General features: G+C 45.1%; 1 protein-coding gene across 1 annotated transcript in view; it reads right to left on the bottom strand.

The window, feature by feature from the left end:
- Nucleotides 1-23,680, bottom strand: part of Myom1 (myomesin 1) — a 103,233-nt gene that overhangs the window by 41,432 nt on the left and 38,121 nt on the right. The window contains exons 11-19 of the mRNA XM_055610186.1: nt 20,810-20,951; nt 17,067-17,266; nt 14,513-14,569; nt 12,547-12,671; nt 8,568-8,751; nt 8,081-8,255; nt 6,160-6,281; nt 4,578-4,868; nt 2,186-2,382 (exon numbers count right to left, since the gene is read on the bottom strand). Of these exons, the coding sequence (XP_055466161.1) occupies nt 2,186-2,382; nt 4,578-4,868; nt 6,160-6,281; nt 8,081-8,255; nt 8,568-8,751; nt 12,547-12,671; nt 14,513-14,569; nt 17,067-17,266; nt 20,810-20,951 (1,493 nt within the window). The remainder of the gene's footprint in view (nt 1-2,185; nt 2,383-4,577; nt 4,869-6,159; nt 6,282-8,080; nt 8,256-8,567; nt 8,752-12,546; nt 12,672-14,512; nt 14,570-17,066; nt 17,267-20,809; nt 20,952-23,680) is intronic.

The raw sequence follows: 23,680 nt of genomic DNA, 5'->3' as shown, positions 1-23,680 counted from the left end.
GCTACACAGAAAGAGCTTACGTCAAAAAAATGAAACACGCACACAAATAAACAAAACCCAAAGGATCATTTCTATATAACGACATTACCACTCCGATTCAGGGGCTTAGGGAGAAAGCCATACAAGAAAATAAAACATAAAGTATAAAATTCAGATGTGAAGAAGTAAATACATTGTTTGCATTTGATTGGTAAGACTGTTTCAGAGCAATGTCCAAAGAGCTTGTAAATTAATTTTTAAATTAACAAAAACTAAAACAGCTTTATGTAAAATCAATATATGTCATTTGTATTTTTTTATTTCTGTGAATGGTCCTCTGACCTCCACAAGTACGCCCCCAACAAAAACAAGTGGAGAAATGTAACTAATGCTTATGGATTAGAAGAATCAATAATGTGTCAATTAGTCCTCAACTGACTAACAAATTCCAGGCATGCCTCCTCATAATTCTAATAGTTTTAAGTTTAACTTATTGTTTTTCCTTATACTTTGTTTTGTTGAGTTTTTTTTTCTTTGCAGAACTTAGTAGAAACCTAATTCCAAAGTGCAAAGAGCTGAAAATAGTGAAATAAGAGAATGTGATTATTTGCTGTAAAACTGTGATAACTGAATCAGTGGTTCAGTGTTGGACAAACTGACCAGTGGAACAGAACACAGGGCACAGGACAGATGAGAATACAATGAATTGTGGGGAAAGGTTGCACAGGTGTCTCCGTTGGGGGATCAGTTTTGAGCCTCAGCTCACAACACATAGAAACTGCAGAGGTGAACTGGCATAACATAAGAGGCTGCAAAGCTTCTAGAACATAACCGAGTGCAGAATCTCAGTGATCCTGGCATAAAGGAGACCTTTCTTCTAAAAGGCACCAAGATCACTGATTGTGTTTACAGCATGGAAGGTTGCCAGGAGTCAGTAAGAAAGCCATGAGAAGACAGTGGAGCTTTGAATGGGCATGCTATGGACGAGGGTATAAAAATGAAGCCTATACACGGGAAAGACTCTGGGACACGTGACACCCAAGTTATCAAAATGGAGAGTGCTTAAATAGCCAACTATGGGCAAGGGTGCAGAGCAGGCATTCTCCTCCCTTCAGGAAGCAGGATGGCACTGTGCCGGAGAGTGGACGGCAGCCAAGGCTCAGACTCAACAATTCTACCCCGGTAATTGCCTAGAGAAACTGGCGCATTTACGTACTAGCAGATGCATTCATTGCTATATTGCTCGATGTAGCTAAAAACCATAAAATGGCCCATGCAGCAATCAACAAGGGAACGGAGAACATATTATGGTATAGTTGTAGGATGGAATACTGTATACGGTAGTTTTAAAAAGCGGCACACAGCAGTATGAAGAATCTTAAAGTGGCAACTTTGCAGCTGGGTGTGGTGGCGCACACTTGCAACACTAGTACTTTGGAGGGCAAGGCAGTGGGACAGTCTGAGGCCGGCCTGGGCCACCTAATGAAAACCTGTGACAGAAAACAGAACAGTCTTGTGTTAGCATGGCTAGTCCCTGTGTGGTATTTCATAGGTTTTAAATGTTAAACACAAAGAGTGTGGCCTTGGTTTCAAGGTGGGCTATTTCCTGGCCTGGCCTTGCTCTGGACTCTCACTGGATAGGTGTCTGCGAGTGCTGGGACATGGTAACTGGGCCTAGCAGGTGATGCTCTAAGAAGGAGCAACAGCTGTGCCATCATAGAGAAACCTCAGGGAGCAGTAGGGCCCCTCCTAACCCCCCAACAGAGGAACACATGCTCTCCTTTCTGTCCATGAGAGCCCATTACAGGGAACACACCACAAGGAAGAAAGTCAGGTTAAAACCATGTCCTGATTTTAAGAGTAAAAATAAAAAAAAAAAAAAAAACAAAAGAGATACTGAATCTAGCAACACTTGAAGCCAGCAAAACGTAGTTAGAGATGTTTCATACATTTTGAAAGAAAATACTAGTTTTCACAGCAAATGTACATTCTGTGGTAAATATCCTAAAACAAGTCCCGCTTACACGTGCGGGTCAGAACACGCAAGTCCTGCTTGGCAGCCATATTCGCCTTATCCACCAAGGGATATGCTTCGCAAAGTCATGCCTGCTGTGAGCCCTGGCAAAATGATGCACACCATTTAACAGGCCCTGGGTGTGTCCACGCAAGCGCTGCATCACGCCCAGAGACACACGCGCTCGCTTACCTTGTATGCTGCATCGCTGACGGCCTTGATGTTGGCTTCTCTCCACTTTCCTGGCACTCCACCAGCCACCTCACGGTAGTTCACATAATAGCCCGTAATCTCCGCCCCTCCGTCCGTATCCGGCTGCTTCCATCCAAGAACCATCGAGTCCCGGAAGCTTTCAAGACAAGTGATGTCGTAGGGTGGAGATGGCGCCGCTGTTGCAATAGGAATCGCTCATGAGTAAGAGAGAAGGGCACCTGTGGTTCTGCATGCATTCAGCATGCTTACCCGGTGCCACCCACGAGGGAACTAGATGGCATATACAACGAAAATGTGAGATGGAGCTGAAACGTGACACCTGACTTGCTATGTGAGAAAAAATTAAGACATTGAGAAGGTGGACTGAAATCATCAAACTGAGATTTTTAAAAAACTTGTCTGGAAAAAAAAAATCTCAAAAAAAAATAATCTTTTCCCCATAAGATGAATTTTTTTTCTCAAGATCTATACCTTTATTGCTTTATTATTTGAGCTCTGATGACAACAGAATGCATACACATCTTGGTTTCCATCTCAGTTTGCTTATTTAGCATTGCCATACAGTTCCAAATGGTTTTATAGTCACACACACTTACCCTGAAAGGTTTTGGGTTTGCTCCAGTCAGGAAAATATCCTGGAGCTCAGTTAAATGCACCTTTAAAAAATATTGTAGATCTTACTATTTCCTACTTCTTACATAAGATTCCATGCACTCTGCCCAACAGTTGGCCGTAAGTCTCAGCATCTGCTTTGATAGTCTGCTAAGATCTGGAGAGGACAGGAACCCCACAAGGAGAGCAACAGAACCAGAAAATTTGAACACAGGGGTCTTCCCAGAGACTCATCCTCCAACCAAGTACCAGGCATGGAGATAACCTAGAACCCCTGCACAGAAGTAGCACATGGCAGTTTAGTGTCCAGGTGGGTTCCATAGTAATGGGAAGAGGGACTGCCTCTGACATAATCTGATTGGCCTGCTCTTTGATCACCTCCTCCTGAGGGGGGAGCAGCCTTACCAGGCCACAGAAGATGACAATGCAGCCACTCCTGATGTGATCTGATAGACTAAGATCAGAAGGAAAGAGAGGAGGACCTCCCCTATCAGTGGACTTGGGGAGAAGAATGAGTGAAGAAGGGACCGGGAGGGGAGGAGGGAGAGGCTTATGGGGGGATACAAAGTGAATAAAGTGTAATTAATAAAATAAAATTAAAAAATATTGTAGAGAACAAGGCTCCATCTGCCATATGACTTGTCCTTGGTAAACACATGTTTATCACGGTATTTTTTAACTCCTGTGATTTAAAATTCATGGTGTTAAAATGTTTTACAAAGCATGAAATGCTATGTAGGTAGCACTGCATTTGCTAGCACCAGGCTAGAAAAAATATCTAAAGTATTTTTCAAAACTCCTTGTACATTTACGCGGCTTTGCTGGACTTTTCTGCATTTGACCACCGTAATGATAGTTTTCAATGAGGGGGAAAAGGCATAGTGATGGCAAGAAATCCATCTAGCTCTGCAGCACTTCAAAAATTTTCCAGGTATTTGTTTGAATTATAAGAGTTGAAGATGCTATCTCATTCCTAGTCTGTGTCTTCTATTTCAGAGCACATAATGAGGACGGCCCTTAAATAACTGTCCCATTTCTTCCTAGTTAATGGGATAGATAAATAAGGGTCAGAAACAAGAAGAAGAAGAAAAAGAAGAGGCGTTATGAGATCAGGGGTGGGGCAGAAGCTGGGAATGGACAGAAGGCACTTAAAATTCATCGCCACTTTTAAATGATGCATTGTCTCCTCCCACCCAGCCAGCTCACCCTTAGCTTTCTCATAAGCCACCTTCCTGAGCCCCTTCTGGGAAGGGTATGGAATGTGGCTCTCTGCGACCGTAATACCCAACTTTCACACCTGCCCCAGAGCTGGTGAGCTGAACAAAACATGTACGGTCGCTTAAAAACCTGAGGTTGAGCAATGGACCTCGGCTCACTGCCACTTCGTCACCAAATATTCTTCTTTCCACGTCCTGAGCGTGAGCACATCAGAGAGCTGCATGCACTCTGGTGGACCATCAAGCCATTCCCACCTTCAGCTCTAGGCGTAGAAAATCTTCCTGACTAATGCCCCCCCAGACCCCATTCAACAGGTACTGTAAACATTCTGTCATGGCTAAGCCTAAGAACCAATGCAAAAAGCCGGCCCCACATGGTGACTTTGATAGCACGTGAGATGAAAGCATGTTGAATGGATAAAGGAGACATGAGATTCAGAACCAACAGTGAGGAACGAGCATGGAAGAAGCGCATGGTCCAGACAATGAGAGGTGAGGACAGTGATGGAGACGGACGGAGAGCTGGGCATTGCTGTTCTCACCTACTGGATCCTTCTTCTTTTTCGGGGCCTCAGTTTTACTTTGCTCCTTGAGAGCTGCCTTCTGTGGTGTTGGGCTGAGCGCCTCCTGAGCTGATTCACTTACTTTACTCACTTCTTTCTGGCCCTGGTTGGAAGGGCTACTGGGTGGTGGAGGTTTGTTAGGTTTGCTACTGAGCAAAGCATCTTTCTGAGAGGATGGTGGGGAGGCTTCATTCACGCCCCCCCTGGAGTCTGTTAGTCCAGCAGGCACGTCACTCAGCTGAGGCCACACATGTGTAGACACTCCTCCCCCTACAGTCACCAGGCAACAACAGAAATGACATGAGCCAGACCCTACACATGTTACTCTTGGATAACAGAACAAACAGGGACATTAGGACTACACACAAAGCAAAGACTAGTCTTGGCTTAACAGTTTGCACCAGGTAACATTTCAACTTCTCCACACTGTGGGAAAAGAAGAAACAAGAACAAAAGCAAAACACAGACAGAACAGGAACCGTTTCTATTTTCAGAACTCAAGGGGTTTTAGTTTATATGGCGAAAAAAAAAAAGCAAATCTCAGGCGATTCTTGAGAGATATGCTCTAATATTCAACAGAATAGAGGAAGGACTGCAAAGTGCACGGAACGATACTAAAGGCGCTGACTGTACCGCGAATCGTGACTGTTAGTGCAGCAGTAATGAACTGTACCTCCCAACCCATGAAAGAACGTGTCTGTTACCGTCTACCTTGAAATAACGTCAAAGAAGAAAACGGACACTGAATCTGTTTTGTTACTGTACCTCTACTGTTTAGGATTTTGAGATGGGGTCTGGCTATGTAGCCCAGGATGACCTTGAATTCGTAACTCTCCTGCTGCAGCTGTCCTGGTTGTTGTGGTCAGAGGCGTGCACCATCACACCCGCCTCACCTTTTCTCAGTGATATCGGGGCTTTACCCACACTAACTATGTGCTATTACAGAGACACATACTCATCAACTCTCTGTTCATATGTTAGCCTGTTACAGAGTTTATTTTTTGTTTTTCTAAACTACCTGGTCCCTTCCCTCAACTCTAGCCAAGATTGGGAGGTGCAACACATATATACATATAAGTACCTTATTAATAGTGTTATTCTGTTGGTTAGTTTGCAAACAGAGATGAAATTCGAGACTAAGCAGCCACATGTGTCTGGCATGAATTTTAGTGGCATGGTAACGCACGGTTAGGAAAAAAAGCCAAGCTCTGTTGCAGATGAAATGGCTTTCAGGTATAAAATGATACCACGTTACAGAAGCGGGATGGCCTACCAGGTCCCAGGATGAACATGAAGTTAGCATGGTGTTTCATACAATGGGGAATGTCTGAGGAAACTGGGATGTGAAGATGAACACACTACAGATGTAGACGCAGGGTAAGTGATGAAGATCTGTAAAACGTCAGCTATGGAAGGTTAGTTGTCAACTGAAGTCAGAGGAAATGATCATTTAATGATGGAACCATGAAGTGGAATTAGGAACTTTAAATCATTTACAGCCACGATGGAAACCTAGAAAAAGTCAGTATTTTCCTCGACACATTACGTAAGAGGGACTTACCTATAGCAGCTTTGACTTCAATAGCTTCCGAGTCCTGGGAATACGCGCTGAGTCCGGCTGCGTTTACTGCTCTGACCCGGAAAATGTAGCTCTCACCCGTCGTCAGTCCATGGCAGGTAAATCTGGAGATGAAAGAAAGCTCTCAGAGCCTTTCCCAGGAGGAGCACTGGGAAGTGATTGGCAGCCTGAGTGGTCTGACTGGCCTGGCTTTATGAAAAACTCATCTTCCAAAAAAAAAAGAAAAGAAAACAGACACTGAGAGCTTCAGGTAACATATGCACCTTAGACAGAAAAGCATTGTGGGCAATCTTTAAAACTCACTGTGTCAGAGAGAGAGGGGGGGGGGATCTGGCTTCCCCTGAGTGTTCATCAGAAAGTATTCAGCGGGAAACAATGAGACTACCACATATTAATTCTGCAAAAAGATGAGCTGGATAGTATTTAAAACACTATTAATAGGTCTGGTATCAATGAGGCACTTAATAAATTATAGGCCTGTTAACAGTCCTAAGTAGTTACTTCAGATAAACACTTAAAATATAAGGTATTGATAAATCCTGCCACAGACACTTAATTGCTACCTCCTTTATGCCAGGGAAGGAATTATTACTTGAGAAATCATACCGGAATCTGAAATAAAATGAAAAATTTGGTTCCAGTACCACCATTAAGATACAAAGATCCAGCAATAAGGCATGAATCCCTGGTGGTTTCACATTTAAAACCACCATACTCCCCAACAGCTGTTATAACTATAAGTAGCATTTCATGAGTCACTGTAATATTCAAATCAGCCCCAAAGACTAAACCCCTCCCCCCAAAAAACAAAACCAGGTCTGCTGATGACTCTAGCACCACTCACTTGTTCAAACATCTAATAAAGGGAGCCATGTCTTTCAGTGTAGGGTCAACTTGGCTCGGTGAACATCTACTAGTTACTAGTACTCACATTGGACTAGTTACTACAGAGAGGAAGATGAGAAACGGTGTCTGCCAGTCACTGGCTTCTGTCACTGGGCCTCTAAAAGCCCAGGATAAAGATGGCACACACAGTCACTCCAGCCTAAGAAATAACTCTCACGCAAAGCCTGCTGCTGCCCCCCTCTAATCTGCTCTCAGATTCTCTCAGGTTCTAGTGCCACTCATGCTCTGGGAATCTGTGGCCTTGGGAAAGTGCCAAGGAGAAGCTACACAACCAGCCTGCCAGACCCTTTCTAGAGCTGGTTTCTCACTAAAGCAAGCGTGGCTGGTCGAGAAAATCATTAAAAAACTCACCTTCCCCACATCGAAAACAGAAACAAGGAGGTGGCAAACTGACAGCACGCCCTTGTTTTGATGGCCTTTTCTGTCTGCTTGGTTCCGGGCTTACCCGTGTTGATGTCCAGAATTTATAAAGTGCTGACACTCTGTTCTCTGCTCTCTCAAAATACCAAGTTCTTCGTGTTTGGGAGAGCATGTTAGGTTCTTAGAGTCTGGTATTGCTTTGCATATGTAAGACCAGAGAGTAACAATGGGGAAAAAATCAAAAGAATCAGGGAAGGACTATAAAGTGAACTTTAGATGGTATTTTTATGTTTCTTCTAAGTGTCTGACATTACAAGTCTTTTTTAAAAATTCTTTTGGCTATTTAAAGTATATATGTTTATGTGTTTTTAAAAAGATTTTTTCTAACAATATAGCTACGTGTGTGTTTTGGATGTGGGGAGAATGTGCCTGTGTTTGGAGGTGCCTCAGGATGCCAGAAGAGACTGTCAGATCCCCTGGAGGTGGACTTGTCAGTCACCCAATGTGGGCTTCAGGAACTGAAGTCAGGGCCTCTGCAAGGGCAATCCAGGTTGGACTGCTCACACACTCACACTACACACACACACACACACACACACCACATGAGCCAGGGCTCACTCCTGCACGCACGCCTTACCGTGAGCCCTTCACGGGGTTGTTGTTACAGGGCTCCCACTTGCCGGAACCGACGACGCTGGACTCGATGTAGTACCCAACCAGTTCATTGGCATCTTCAGACTCCTCCCAAGAAACCACCACGGAGGTGTCCGTGTTTCTGCTCGGGATGATTTTGCCAGGGGCCTTGGGGATATCTGCATGGAGAAGAAGGTGATGATGGAACTCAAGACAGCTCAGTATACTTCATTCCCGTGACATTTGCGCAAACACACGTGCCTAAGGGTCTTACACAATCTCGTAAACAAAACAGCTGCTTTGTTTTAGGATGCATTCTGCTAAGGAAATGTTATTTAGGACGAGTAGTAGTGAATGAAGTGGCTGTGGACACTGGAAACTATACTAGCTGTCGAAACCTGGGACTTGCCTTGCATCAGCAAAACAACAGTAGTGTAGGAATTTTCTCTAGAAAAAAAAGGGGGGGCCACAGCTGCTCAGTGTGAGCTTACCAAGTTTGTCTCCCACGGCGGTGACTTCGGTGGCCTCCGAGGGTTCGCCGATGCCTGCCGAATTTGAACAGCGGACACGGAAGCGGTAAGACTTCCCCTCCACCAGGTCGAACAGAGCAAAGCGGGGAGACTTCACGGGGAGCTCCGTGTTGACGCGCTGCCAGTTTTCCGTCCCCATGTCACACTGCAGAGGGAACAGTGATGTCACTGGAGGCCCCCGGAGCCCCCCCCCGGGGGGACTCACACTTATTTGCCTGCCAACAAACCACCCCCTTCTCTAGGGACAGACTGAAGAGGAGATGTGGAAGGGGGACAGCTGGAGGCACGGGATCCTACAGCAAAGGTGACTTTTCAGTGTTTTGATTAACCGTTTTCACACTCCACTGCATTCGTCTGTGAACACACTTGTCTCCTCAGAGTCTTTTCCTCGAGGATGGTTGCTTTCCTAAGTTTGGGTGTGGGCTCAATAAGCTGTTTCCGGTATTTAAATGTGTGCAGCATCTCTAGGAGCGGTGTTATTTAAATTGAGTGGCGGGGCACGTGGCATCCTTCAGGCCCGTGCTCAGCCGCCACCCCCTCAGAACGGCCTATTTAGACCACCTCCCATCACCTGTTTGGAAGAGTCCGGGTCCTTCTCTCATCACCCTGTCCCCTTGCCCTGCTCTACTTTGTGATCAGAACATTTGTCGCTATCGGCTATTGATTTATTTGTTGTCTCCTCTGCCACAGGGAACATCTCATGTGATCAGGGGACCTCCTCCCTGTCCTGCCTCAGCCCAGGAGGGACTCAAAGTTTCTTCTATGAATGAATGAACAAACAAATTTGGTTATGGAAATACAAAGGTGCTCCTTTGTGAAATTGGGCCTGAATTTTAGAATAAATCATACAACGTTAAAAACAAAACAAAACAAAACAAAACAAAAAAACAAACTTTAAGGAGATCAAAAGGTATATCGGCACATGTATGTCACAGGTATAGTGGAGCGTGTGTCACCTCAGCCCTCAGAAGGAGGAGGCAGGAAGGAAGTCAGGATTTTGAAGCCACTCTGGGCTCTTGGTTTCAACCATTTTAGGAATCATGCCTGGCTTCCATGTTTGACTATAAGCCTGTCCCATGATGGACCCGCTCATAGTTCATGTGCATGCAAATGCCTGGTGAAATTCCATCAAGTGCAGGCATGCTGTAGTCTAGGAGATAGCACTGTGGCTGTATGAGCATCCTAGGTCGGGGAAAAACACACCAGGGGACCAGCAACAGATCACGAATGGTTCATCAGAAAGAATTAGACTCATGGCTTGACATTTGGAAAGTCTGTAAATGCATCCTAGGTCCCGGACATGGTCTGACGCCTCACTCTGCCAGGATCCTGGATGCTCTAAGAGTGGGAGCTTCGTGCAAGCTCTTAAATATTATCTTCTATTCCATCCGGCCGAGCAGGCTGGTAAAAAAAAACCACTTAGTTGTTTAGCAACAGATGATATGTATTTTAATCTGGGGAAGTTACAGGCTTTCATGGAAAAATTCATGTTGAAGTGAGCAATGGGAAATGGTCAGAAAGCCAGCACTGACTCAGCTGAAGAAGGTGTCTCAGAGGGGGTTGCTGAGCGTCATTGTTTGAGCAAAACAGTAATCACCGTCGCAGAGTTAACTCAGAGCCCCTTCCCGTGGAGTCAGTCAGAGAAAGGCCGAGGGCATGGCTGTGTGCTGAGTGCACCAGGAGGTACACACTTAGCCATTATTCTACCATTGCTCCTATTAAAACAGAAAAACAAGAAGCTTAGCATGCTACCAAAGTCATATTTAGAAAATACATGATTTTAGATTTCATTAAGCCAGACTCTTGGAAGAGGTCTGTGTTGCCTGGGAAACAGTTATCGTTAGCAATGGCCTGCAGTAAGAAAGAAGCAAGCTGTCCACCTCAAGGACAACAGGAAAGTTCCCTGCAAAGAAAGCGATTGCCAAAGAAAAGCTGCAGACCATGACATGTGTTACTTTGGTGGGACTCTTAAGAGCCACCAATTTGAAATAAATGAAAGGATCAACACAGTCAAATATTTCACGAGTGATGTGGCTTGGTGGGTAAAGGCAACTGCCACTGAAAACTACCTAAATTTGACCCTGAGACCCACACAGAAGGAGAAAACAACTTGCATAGTGTAGCGTCTGGCATGTGTATTGCCATAGACGTGCACACACACACACAAAACATGCATGTATGTATTTTATATGCACACATAAAGCATGTGTTCAAAGTTTGAATATTGAAATATATGTACGTAATAAGGCCAGTTAAGAGCCTGTCATGGAGTGGGCCGGGTCTCATGGGTACTTATTGGTTAATGGTGGTAGTGATGGAGAAGACATTTTCTTCCATGGTGCAGCCTATGAGCAATCCCTCATCCATGATCCTGTAAGCAACCCAGTGAGACCCAAACAACAACAACAAAACTTCTACAACAACAAAACAAGACATGAAAACAGACGGAGAAAAGAGGAGGGGTCAGTGGGAGAAAGAAAAAAGAAGAGAAGGATATGAAATATATGAAAATGCCATAATGGAACTCATATATATATACATATATCACAGTTATATATAATTATGGATCATATATAAGTGTAATATATAACATGTGTACATAATATACATATATATAATTTTTAAAGTTTGTATATTGGCCAGGCCTGGAAGCCCACGTCTGTAATCACAGGTGCTCAGAAGGCCGTGATGAGAAGATCTCAAAGGGAGAGTGAGGCAGAGCAGTAGCCTGCTGTTGTGTGTGAACCCAACGTCCAGTCTTATCACTGTAAAACAGTGTCTGTACACTGCTTTTCTATTGCCACCCAAGGTGTAGAGTCCTCAGAAATGGATTCACAGAGAAGGGAAGGTCCCTGACAGTTGTTCTGACATTGAATGATCAGAATGTGATCTGGATGAAAGGAAAATTGAGTTCCAGATTTTTGTGAGAAAAAAACCCAACTGTCTTTTTACATAATTTCGCAAAGATGAAAATTTAAAGCATAAACAGTAGCCTCCCTTTTGTCAATAACAGCATATTTCTCTGAATAAATGCATAAGTGCGTTCCCATGTCAGACAAATAACCTTCTCCGTTAGGTCCTACTCTCGCTTTTGTGGCAGTGGGGATTCGTCAAAGGCACCCGAATGCTGCACAAGTGCTCTAACCTGGAGCTGCGGCCCTTACACCCCATCAAAACTTTGTCAACAGTGGTCTCGGCGCTTCACGTTAAATTCTTCTTCAACGCCCTTTCCAGGAGCCGTGATCTTGTGCAGGAGGACTCCTGTGCCCTTTGTCTGCAGACTCTCGTGCGTTTCTATGCTGGCAGCTAACCCACTTTCTTCAGTAGCGTCCTGGCTAGCTCTTGCCCCTTTATCACTGGCTGTTCACCAATGCTTATCAGAACCTCCTGGGATACGGCTCTATGTATGATTAGCCCTCTTATCACGCTCACCTAATTTGTTTTGTTGCAAGCTGCCTCTAATGTTCTGATCCTTAAAATGATTCTAAGGCATCTGGGGGGAAAGAATTAGCCGTTACGTAGGCTGCTCTGTTTTGTCAGGCACTCAATTGCGTATTAGGAGACTACTCCACACGGCAGTGTGTGAAGGCTTGCTGTCCTCACCTCTCCCTACTGTCTGAAAACAGTACAACGTCTCTGTTTCCCTTGTCATCATGTGTTTCATCACTCAACAGAAGGACCGGTAGGCAGCGGTCAGGGAGCAAGGGAGATGGGGGCTGCTCTAGAAAACACTGTCATACAGGCAATCTACAGTTTCAGGAACGCGAGTGGATCCAGGGTGCCATGGTAAAGTCGTGTGTGGCATATGCATTTTAACAGTCCGTAATCTGGAAGGACTTGAAGAGTCTAGGTTATTCCTGGGGCTGCCCTCCTCTACCCCATTGTTACTAGATATTAACATGACCATGAGGAGGCGGCAGGAGCAGAGCCGGGATCTTACCTTCTCTACAAAGTACATAATGCCTTCATGGCCTCGCTGGCCAGGGGGTTTCCAGCTCAGCACGATGTAGCTCCGAGTGGCCTCAGTGACAGAGAGGTCTGTGGGGGGGCCAGGAATGATGCCCTCTGAAAAACAAAAGGGTAGAGTGAGGTGCACGTGTTCATGGGGCCAAGGACACACGGAGAAGGACGGGTGCTTCTCTCTTCCTGAGGCCACTGTGTGAAGAAGCCGGTCCCTGCGCTTTTCTCTTTCAAAGTCTTTCATTCACTTATTATTCAGATGACACTGTGCGTTTATCATACAGACAGACTGAAGGGACCTGGGACCAGTCTTGTCCTTAAGTGATTTACAGCTGAGTTGATGAAGAGAAGTTGAACCATGCAAGGCAGTGTGTGCTTGGGTTCCGAAGCACATAACGTACCAACTGAAGTCTGGAGTGGGCCGCGAGATGCTGGGATTGACCTCTGTGTCAAGGTCAAAAGTGTGGGAGTCACCTGTGCCCTCTGAATCTACCTCACAACCACAACATCTTCATTAGAAAACATCTTTCCTCCCTTTTCCTCTCTTTCCCTCCCCTCACAGCGGCTGAGTTCCCTGCCACCTTGAAAAGATTTGTTTCCTCAAAACAATGCTCAAAGGCATTTCCAGAAATATATAAAGATATCCAGCATCAAGAATCAAAAACTCAAAATATCTAGTATCTAATTAAAAAAAAAAAAACAAGTGTGTGTGAGAGCAAGAAAATAACAGCCTGTACAGAGGGGGAAAGGATTAATTATTAGTAACAAACCCAGAAATGCCACGGGTGAGAGGATTAGTGTCATCTGTGGGTTGCTAAGCAATGATCAGGCAAGGACATGGAAGTGGCTACAGATAAAAACCATGATTATAAGCATTCCCCATGCTCAGGAGGATGGAGACGGAGGGGATACGGCACCCGTCAGCTGAGAAGCAACCTGAGCTGGTTTCGAGTAATACATGATCGCAGTGAAACCTCTGCACCTCAGATGACAGCTATAAACCCACAGACCCGAGAGGCCTGTTGAGCCCAAGCACGGTGTGTCAGAAGAAAACCCACCCACCGCTGCACGTCGTACTCAAAATTCTAAAGCCAGCAACAAACAGAATATCTTAGAAACAAGCAGAGAAAAAAGATGTACTCAGGCCCAGCAACAAAAAAATCACGATGACTGTCATACACAAGGGCCTCAAGTACTGTTACGGTAAAGATCTTCAGCCCTGTGAACTAAGCATCCTTCCGTGTGTGTGTGTGTGTGTGTGTGTGTGTGTGTGTGTGTGTGTGTGGCAGATACTAAATCTCCACTAGATAGATGGTAGGATTCTTAGCCCCTCTGTGACATTGCCAATCTTGTTGGGGATGGGACATGCAGAAGGATTTTTTTAAGTTTTTATTAACTAAAAAGAGTAGAATGTGGCCCTCTATAACATTTCCTACAATAATCTGATTGTGATCTAATCGAGGCAACTCTATGAAAATCATGTATAGTTTCATGTAGGGAGGCTATTTCACTTAAAAGTTAGGATGTCTTTATTCCATCGTGACCCCAAGTCATTCTCGTATTTTGTTCATGTATCCCAGAAGACTGATTTAAAATGTCTTAATAAGACCACAGAGAAGCACCCTATCCCTAGAAAGAAATTGCATGATTATTTGTTGACTACAGTGTTCTGGGAAACATGGGCTACCTTCTGTGGAGGGGGGTTAGAAACTGTTTGGTTTTGACCAACTTAACATGTGAGTGCCTAAACATCCATTTAATCTAGTAATTTATATCAAGTAATTGTGCTTCCCAATGGAAGGAAACTGGCCAACTTGTCAAGACACTTCCTTTTTGAATGGCTTTGTAAGATAAAACAAGGTACCACTGCCTAACGAACAGTAATATGCGTTTATAGGCAAAGCTAAGTCATCAGCAGCGGCCTCTGGAGAGGCTAGAGTTGTTACCTGTAGGCTCCTCCTCCGTGACAATGATCTGCCCGGTCCAGGGTGCTGAAGGGCGACCTGAAGAGGACAAGTGCAAAAGTCACGTGCTCACAACTGTGCCATCGATCTTTGATAAACCAGTCGACCAGCTGGATTGGTCAAATAGCTTCTAGCTCTTTTCTATGTCTTCCGAACGTTCCATTAGCAACCCAGGTGGCATGCTGGGGGATGCATGGCGCTGCCAGAGCCCAGCATCTCCCTGGACTGAGCTGAAGTCCTCCAACTCTACCTACACGAGCTAAGCTGTGCTCACATAACTGCTTAGCACACAGCCCCCGAGACACACGGGCTTCCCCGTGCCTTCTCCAGAGACAACACACATTTCGGAGGAACAGCCGGAAGCCTAGTAGTTCTGTATCTGTCATCATGAGGATCAGAGGAGACAGGGCCACCGAGCAGGCAGGAGAGCTGGATGGGAGCAAGCCCTTCCTGTTGTTCTGAAGTGTTATCTATGGGAGGCCAGCCTAAGGAAATGGAAGAGAAAGCTGTGAAGCTAGAGAAGGGGAACTTTTCCTCCTGGGGGGGTCCTCCTTCAGCCTTCCTATGAGGGGAGGTGCCTCGTCTTCTTACAAGATATGTAGTCTTGATATCCCTGACAGGCCTGCTGTTTCTGAAGGAAGATGGAAGACTGTGTCTAGGAGAGTGGAGATGAGGGGAGAGGTGGGAGAAGAGGAGCGAGGGAAACTGCAGTCGGGGTGTAATACATGAAGGAAGAATAACTTAAAAAAAAGAAGGAAAAAATGGGAGGAAAAGAATCTATCCTGTGGGCCCAAAAGCATGAAGAGAGAATGGTGGGAGGGTGGCTCTGTGGTACAGGTGCCTGCTGCCAACCCTGGTGACATGAGCTCAGTCGCTGGAACCCCTGCGGTAGAAGGAGAGAACCAACACCTGAGAGCTGCCTGTCCTCTGGCTTCCGCGTGAACACTGTGACATGCATACCACATCCATACACACAGATACCCGCAGAGCTCGACAGATAGACAGATACACAGATAGACAGATACACAGATAGATAGATAGATAGATAGATAGATAGATAGATAGATAGATAGATAGATATAAACAGATACATAGATACATAGATATAGATCACAGATACATAAATACATAGATAGATAGATAGATAGATAGATAGATAGATAGATAGATAGATGATAGATACATGGACAGATACATAGACAGATAGACAGATTGTTTAGGAAAGAAAGCACGGTTTGATTTTGCTTTCCTGGGAGAGTGTTCACGAACATCTGTGCGGGAAACAGGAAGGCAGCAAAGAAGACAATGTGTCTCTGTCACAAAAATCTTATTCGACTGGAATTCATAAAAGAGTAGAGGAAAGCATGAGGGGAGCTGACTGACTTAACAGAGAGGGAAGTCTAAATGTGATGCTACTGCTCTTGGAGTTTTGTGATGGCACTAAAAGTAGCTAAGGTAAAGAATAGAAGCATAAGTAGGATGGACCTGTAATCCTCCTCAAGAGTCAGCTCCTACCCCCTAGGGTATTTGGCAGTGTCTGGCTCCTTCCGGATGACAGCTGGCAAATAATGCCATTGGCGTGTAGCAGGCAAAGACAAGGCCTGTCCCCAAGCATCCTACACGCCTCTTCCCTCAGCTAACAACTGCTGGCTAAAGTGTGACGGGGGCCGTGGGGACAGAGCGGAAGGTCACTGTCTGCAGAGTCTCAGGATGTCATCTCACTGTCCCAAATGTCGGGATGCCATATAGGTTTCTGTCGAAGGTACAACCGATGCACCGTGGCTTTGACATTCAGACTTGGAAGATAAACAGACGAAATTATTATTTTTTAGATTACATCTTAATTGTGTATGTGTGCATGACCGCCTATATAGCACAGGGTACATATGGAGGTCAGAGGCCAGCTCGCAGGAGTCGGCCCTCTCCTTCCACCGCAGGGGTTTGGGCACTGAACTCAGGTTGCCAGGCTGGGCAGCAGGCACATTGACATGCTGAGCCATCTTGACAACCCACAATTATTTCATATGGCCTGTATGTAAATTCAGATTTGCATCAGAGGTAAATTTGTCTTCAAAACAAGATGGAGAAGCTCACAGGATTGAGCTAATGCTAATGCTTGAACAAAGACTCCAAGGTCAAAAAATTCGCTTGGAACCATAAATGTTATATTTAGAATACACTAAACAATGAGAATGAAAAATGATCTTTGAGCCATTTACTCCCGCATTTCATACTATACCTCATGACAGGACACAATTAGCAAGCTTCACTCTTCGGAGTAAAGTGGGATTTAAAGAAACACTTAAAATAAAGAATGAATCAAAACCAAATATTTTTATGGTCTTGGGCTCACTCCAACCACGTGATTTTCTGATCAGAAAATTTTTTTTTTACTCTTGTCTCCCTCTAGTGGGCAGGGGAGGAAGTACTTGCAGTGACACCACATTTGGGTGGCGCTGCTGGCCATTCTTGTCGGTTTGGGATTTTTCCGGTTGTGATTTTTCAGGGAAGATGCAGAGAAACGGAAAGAACTCACTCTTAAGTCTAGCTTTCTCAGCTGGATCCAGAGCAGCCACGGGCTCAGACACTCGAGACGGCAGGCCTACTCCAGTCTTGTTCACAGCTCGGACTCGGAATACATAGGAACGGCCCTCTATCAACCCAGTGACGGGAAACCGAGCAAACTTCACGGGCGTGTCGTTGCACTGCGTCCAGCTGTCCGTGCCCACCTCACACCTGCGGAAGAGAGCGGTTGGCAGACCGGAACAGTGCTGGCTGCCAGGGCCGAGGGCTAATTGACCCTGTCGCCTCAGCAATTCCCCGTGTCCAAACATGGAGGAGCTCCTGCCTGGCTATCGAGGCTTCTAGACTTCAGACGCTCACTTCCGCTCACCGTCAATGCATCCTTTTAGCTTTTTCTTTTAAAAAAATTTCAGGTGTGTGTGTGTGTGTGTGTGTGTGTGTGTCTGTGTGTGTGTGTGTCTGTGTGTGTGTGTGTGTGTGTGTGTGTCTGTGTGTGTGTGCAAGTCCAAAGGACCACTTGAAGGAGAGGTGAGGTGAGGTCTAGGTATCCACTTCACTCGCTGAGACAGCTTACCAGCCAGCAGCTAACTGGTCTTCTTTATCATGAAGAAGGAAGCCTCAGACCTTTCCTAACCAAGCAGCTGACTGCTCCTGTGTGTCAAGAAGAGGAGTTAGGGATGAGGGGGAGAAAACCATGCAGGTACCCGGAATCTTCTTTGCTCTTTAATGTGTGTGGGTGTTTTGCCCGAGTGTATGCTGTGTACCACTCGTGTGTGTGGTGCCTGCCGAGGACAAAGAGGCTGTTGGACCCCTTGGAACTGGAGTTACGTAAAGACAGGGGTGAGCTGCCGCATGGGTGCCGGGACTCGAACCCTGGTCCTCTGGAAGAGCAGCCAGTGCTTCAACCACTGAGCCATCCCTCCAGAATCTTTACACAGCATAGGTTTAGGAGAAGGATCCCTCACCCCGTCGGCCCACAGACACCTTTAACTCCACTGCTAGTGACTTCTGTGTCTTCTTCAGGCATTTTCTTTCAGAAACAGAATTATTGCAGGGTAAGTTGGGACCTAAAAAGACAACGGCCCAGCTGGGCACACCTGTAATCCCAGCATTTGGGAACCCGAGGTAGAAGGATCATGACCTTGAGGCCAGTCTAGGCTGTGCAGGGAGACTCTCCAAAAGCTAGACCGACCAAACAAAAAGGAGCACAAACTGTCTGTGCTGCAGTCTGGGAGCAGCGCACTGTTTGCCTGCTTGACGATCAGTACGTCCTGTGCGTTTGCAAGGGCCAGGAGGTCATCATGATATATTTGCTTCTTCGCTTTCCTCACCCTCTCCTCTGTGCCCTCTCTGAGGTCTCGTTTACGTAGCCAAGCTGGTTTTGAACTCCTAACCTCTACCTGCTAAGTACAGGGACCGCACGCCACGCCCACGAGTGCTCTTTTTGTTCTGTTTTGTTATCTAACGATGAGACTGAGGATCCCCGAAGGGAAATGAAGCGCTTGGAAGCTGATTTCTAGTTGCCTGCTAAGGAAGCCACGGGCACCCAAGAACAAAGTCAGGGAACTGCTCGGGAGGGAACTCGAGAGTTCCCACAAGGCTGCCGACCCCGTCCCCACAGCTCAGAGACTCCGCGCGTGGGCGAAACCGCGCAGCATTATCCTAAAGCAATTACTTGTTCTCTTTGCGAGCCGTGCACAATGCTTTTAGCTTGAAACACATCCAGCGCGGCGCTGTGTTCAGAATGTCTAATTCCCAAACAGTGCTCATGGGAGGGCAGCGCCAAAACGCTGCGGGAGCGGGGAGGGGCTTCCTTCCTCACCCTTGGGTGTATTTGCAGTTCTTGTCTTAGCCCAGCCGCTCTCCCTAAGGCTCTGCGTGGTGGAGTTTCTGGGGATGTTATGTACGGGGAAAGAGCAGGGAGCTGAGGGCACTTCAGCGACTCTCCTAGACCTGTCTCCCAAGGTTCTGTCTGTGTGCTCAGACACTGCCACAGTGACTCGGTGACACCGGACCACTCCTCTTAACCATCTGTGCAGGAGAAAGGGGTGAGGACATCTCTAGAAGCGTCAAGAGCAGAACGACCTGCAGTCAGCCTTGCCCTGGGCTGCCTCCCCACGTGACTTCAGGCATGGTGACCTTTCCACAATGCCTGCAGCTTGAGCCAGCGTTTCTTTCCTGTCTCTCACAGTGAGGCCTGTCCAGGACGGTCATGCCCTGCTCAGGACAGTGTCCTGGCAAACAGTAGCCAGGGTGTGCTTATTTGTAAAGACTGAGGCAAGAGAACAGCAGGCACTGATTGTCCCTAACCCTCCACGGAGTTTGCAGATCTCTTGGCTGTTTGTCAAAGACAACACAGCAGACAGTAAACGAGCTCACACAGCCTCCCCGCTCAGAAGTACATGAAGCCTCCTTCCTGCCTCATGTCTGTGCCTGAGCAGGGTGAACCTACTACAGACATTTCCCTGGAAGGCTTTGAGCACTGTAAGCACATTTTTGCTCATCGTTACAAACATGAAGTTTGATATGCGGAGATAGAACGAACAGTCTCTAACTGTTTCCATGGCCAAAAGCAAAAACTAACTGAAACAGTTATTTGAAGAGAAACTAAGACAGAGAATCACATACTTGGGCCAATAGTTCAAATTTGTTGCTTGTATTGCCCAGGTATATTTGTATAAAATCCACAAATTCTAGAATTCGTAAGTTCTGAAGAATGTAATTAACAAAGAAAGATTCACAGGTCGAGTTTAGCCTAACACTATGATTTTTGTTGGTATTTCTTATGTAATGTATAACTTGGAACCACGTCTATGGTATAAGGAATTCATTTGTGCTCCTAAAGTCAGTACTCTTAAATAATTGCCATCCTAGGAATGTGGATGTTAACTATATTAAATATCAGCTACTTCATTTCTATTGTGACCTCTGATTTTAGGTTTACAAATTCATCACATTTTTGCCAAGTTAGCAACTTGAATTGGTTGTCAAATTCAAAGGATTTATGTAAATAAGTAGGTACTAATATATAATATAATGTTATATTATTATACTATATTACATAATTATTATATTATGTTAGTATATCTTATAATATGTTATATTATATAATGTATGTTATATATTACATGTTCTATGGTATATATTATAGATATAATATATAATAACATATTACATCTAATATAATTATATATTAATAATAATTATTAATATATTAATAGAATATAACATAAATTAATAATTATATATTTTATATATTATATGTTGTAATTGTATATTATAATATAATATATCATGTTACTATATTATGTATTATATATTATATTAATTCTATAATAATTATGTGTTATACATTATATCAATTCTAGTATAATTATGTGTTATATATTATATTAATATAATGATTAATTATGTATTATATTATTATATTAATTATATAGTATATATATTACATTATAATATGCTATATACTATATACCTTATAATTGATATTCTACTATATAATTAATTATATAATATACTAATATATAATAGAATATTACATAATTAATTATATTACAAGATAAAATTATTAATAAATAAAATATACAGTAATATAATATATAATATATTATATATATAGGTACCTACATATATATGCATATATATATATATATGGAGAAAGAGAGGGAGGGGAGGAGAAAACATTTCACTTAGAAACCATGGGAGAAATCAAGTCCACCCAGAACTCTGACTGAGATTAGGCTGAGCACTAACTTATCAATAAAGTATCCCAGGATAGGGCTCCCTCCATCCACAGCCGGCTGCTTCCAAGAGATGATGATGTAATCCTTGTTAGCATCCAAAGACACCACATCCAAGGGTGCGGCGGGGGCTCCTTCAATCTCCGCATCAGCATCTGTGGGGACAGAGGGCTCCTGTTAACTACTCAGCCAGGCTCTCCCAGCTTGGCAGACTAAGGTCGTGGTGCACATACTTCCCGCACATCAAAGCAGTAGCGACATATGTGGCTTCACAGAGCAAGCTTCAAACTTTATAATTTGTTTTTTCGATATAGCAAGGAGTGCTTTTCACTTCCGGGGGGAAAACATGATATTAGAGAATCAAAAGGGCTCTGAAAAGAATCCACAGATCTTGTTTCCTCACCCTTGCTTCCCAAAATATCTCCCCCAAATTAATAGGGAGCTATCAAATAGGTGGCTCGTGCCAGAAAATCTGTTCTTAACCATTGTTTGGGCAATGGCACCGAATCTGTGACAGGCTCCCGAAGAGACGAACAGCCCTCATGTTACCTGAATGCACATATAGGATTAAAACCATGAGCTTTGCCCACCGTTAAACGGGCGCTGCCCTTTGGAAGAGGAAAACATCTGCCTTAACCAGATGTGCTGGTTACTGACGTCTATTTGAGTGGACCGAGAGACACAAGCATACCTGTGAATGTGCCTGTGAATGTGTTTCCAAGGCCACTGATCATGACAGCTCTGGCCTGATCAGCGGTTTAACCCAGCGAGGGTTTAGCAATTGACTAATTGACTGATTGTTGGTAAGTGCTGGGACGTGGAGGTGGGATTTGGCTGGAGGAGGCAGGTCAGTGGGGCACATGTTTAAAGGGTTTGACTGCCTGGTCCGTCTTGCTACCACTCCCTTCTTCTGAGCTGACCTGAGTTGAACAGGTCTGTTCGCCAGGTGGGTCTGTCACACACAGAGTCTCACTGCCAGCCCTGAAACATGGAACCAGCCAACCGTGGGCTGAAACATCTGATACTGTCGACTGCACTAAATCCTGTAATAGGGCCTAGCAGATAGAAGACACACACACACACACACACACACACACACACACAAAAAAAAAAAAAAAATTCAACACACATGATGGCTGTTTCCAAACTGAAGGCAAACTGCAGATACTCGGGAAAAGAACACAGTACCCACACCTGAATTTAGTAAAGTCGGCACTAATACAGAAAACAGTGGATACTGACTGTGAAGTAAGATTGTGAATCCTCCCCCAGGCCCCAGGCACAGCTAAGTTAGTGAATCAAGCGTAAAGGAAGTACAAATATACCCTTTCACTGAGAATGGTTAAGGCCAGTGGTAAGTCTGGGGGAGCAGCCCACAGTGCCAGTTCTTCCTAGCAGGTCAACAGCCCTTCCGTAAGGAATTAGTTAGAAGAGCCTGGGACACATAGGAGCCTCTTACTCCAGCAAAAACCCTCCTGCCAACTGAACCTCTCTGTAACTCTCAGGAGTTACAAAGGTGTTGGATGTGGTGGCAGAAGCTTTTGCAGGCGTCCGGGTTTAGCCTTAAGAGGTTTGTGTTACTTGTGCTAGGGTTACTCGGGTTTCATGTCCCATAACCCATCAGGGCACGTTCTCTGGGTTAATGTCTCCTGCAGACACACTGCATGAGAGCAGCAAATCGTGACCAAGGCTGAATGCAGAACCCCTGCATGCCTAGCGAAGCCATGCGACAGGAAACAGGTGCTTTCCCGGAGCATCCTCTGCCAGCTTTTCGGGCAAGTAGGGAGAGTGACGTTGCTGACAGAAGGAAGAGCAGGGCAGGAGCGAGGTTGGGTGATGCTGACAAGGTGTGCTCAGGTACCAGGAGAGGCACTCCCAGAAGGCCACCGCTCTGCGGGACAGCCGGCAACAACAGAGACACATCTTTGTGTTAAAGGCCTATGACTGCACATATTGATACAGTAATCCCCATGTTGACAGAGCAGAGTCTGGTCAGCTGAGCAGCCGCTGCTTTTGGTGTGTCACAGAAGGCAGGGCGCACTGTAACAGACCACGAATGCCTGGAGGTGTCCGGAGAGCCGTGGGCCGGCATTTTTGCAACACAGTCTACAAGATGTTGTTCGGGGCTTGAAGATCTATTAAGTTATTTAGGCTTTCATTCATTCATCCACTCATGGCCACCTCTGGACCACAGCCTCCATATGTTGACCCTGAGGAAAACTTCCCAGAAAATTCTGCCTCACTGATGCTGGTCTCTTAATCACAGCTGATTCTCCATCCCAGCTGACCAGCATTCACTGTCCCGGAAAAGCAAAGATTTCACCTTATTGGTTCTTAGTTCAAAACACCACATAAGAATGACCAAAATTTAACTGACCCAGGCAGTGGAGGCCTGGGTCTCAGGTGACTTTACTTCATAAACAACCAATGTCTTCTGTTTCCTGAATTGTCTTAGGCTTCTACTAAAGTTGAGTGTGGGTACTACATCAGAGCTGTTTTCCTAAGTTCATTCACTATTCTTCAAGGTGCTTGTCCTGGCTAGTTTGTTTGTTTGTTTGTTGTTTTTGTTTGGTTGGTTGTTGTTGCTTTTTCGAGACAAGGTTTTTCTGTGTAGCCTTGGCTGTCCTGGACTCACTTTGTAGACCAGGTTGGCCTCGAACTCACAGAGATCCGCCTTCCTCTGCCTCCCTGAGTACTGGGATTGCAGGCATATGCCACCGTGCCTGGCTTGTCCTGGCTGCTTTTATGTCAGCTTAATACAAGATGCAGTCATTTGGGAAGAGGGACTTTCAACTGCCTCTATAATGTTGGCCAACAGGCAAGTCTGTCCCGCATTTTCTCGATTAGTGATCAGTGGGGGAGGGCCCAGGCCAGTATGGGTGCT

This window comes from Psammomys obesus, unplaced genomic scaffold (genome assembly GCF_907164565.1).
Source record: "Psammomys obesus unplaced genomic scaffold, mPsaObe1.curated_primary_1811, whole genome shotgun sequence".
Lineage (NCBI taxonomy): Eukaryota > Metazoa > Chordata > Mammalia > Rodentia > Muridae > Psammomys > Psammomys obesus.
Note: the sequence above shows the minus strand (reverse complement) of the source record. Positions and strands in the feature narration are given on the sequence as shown.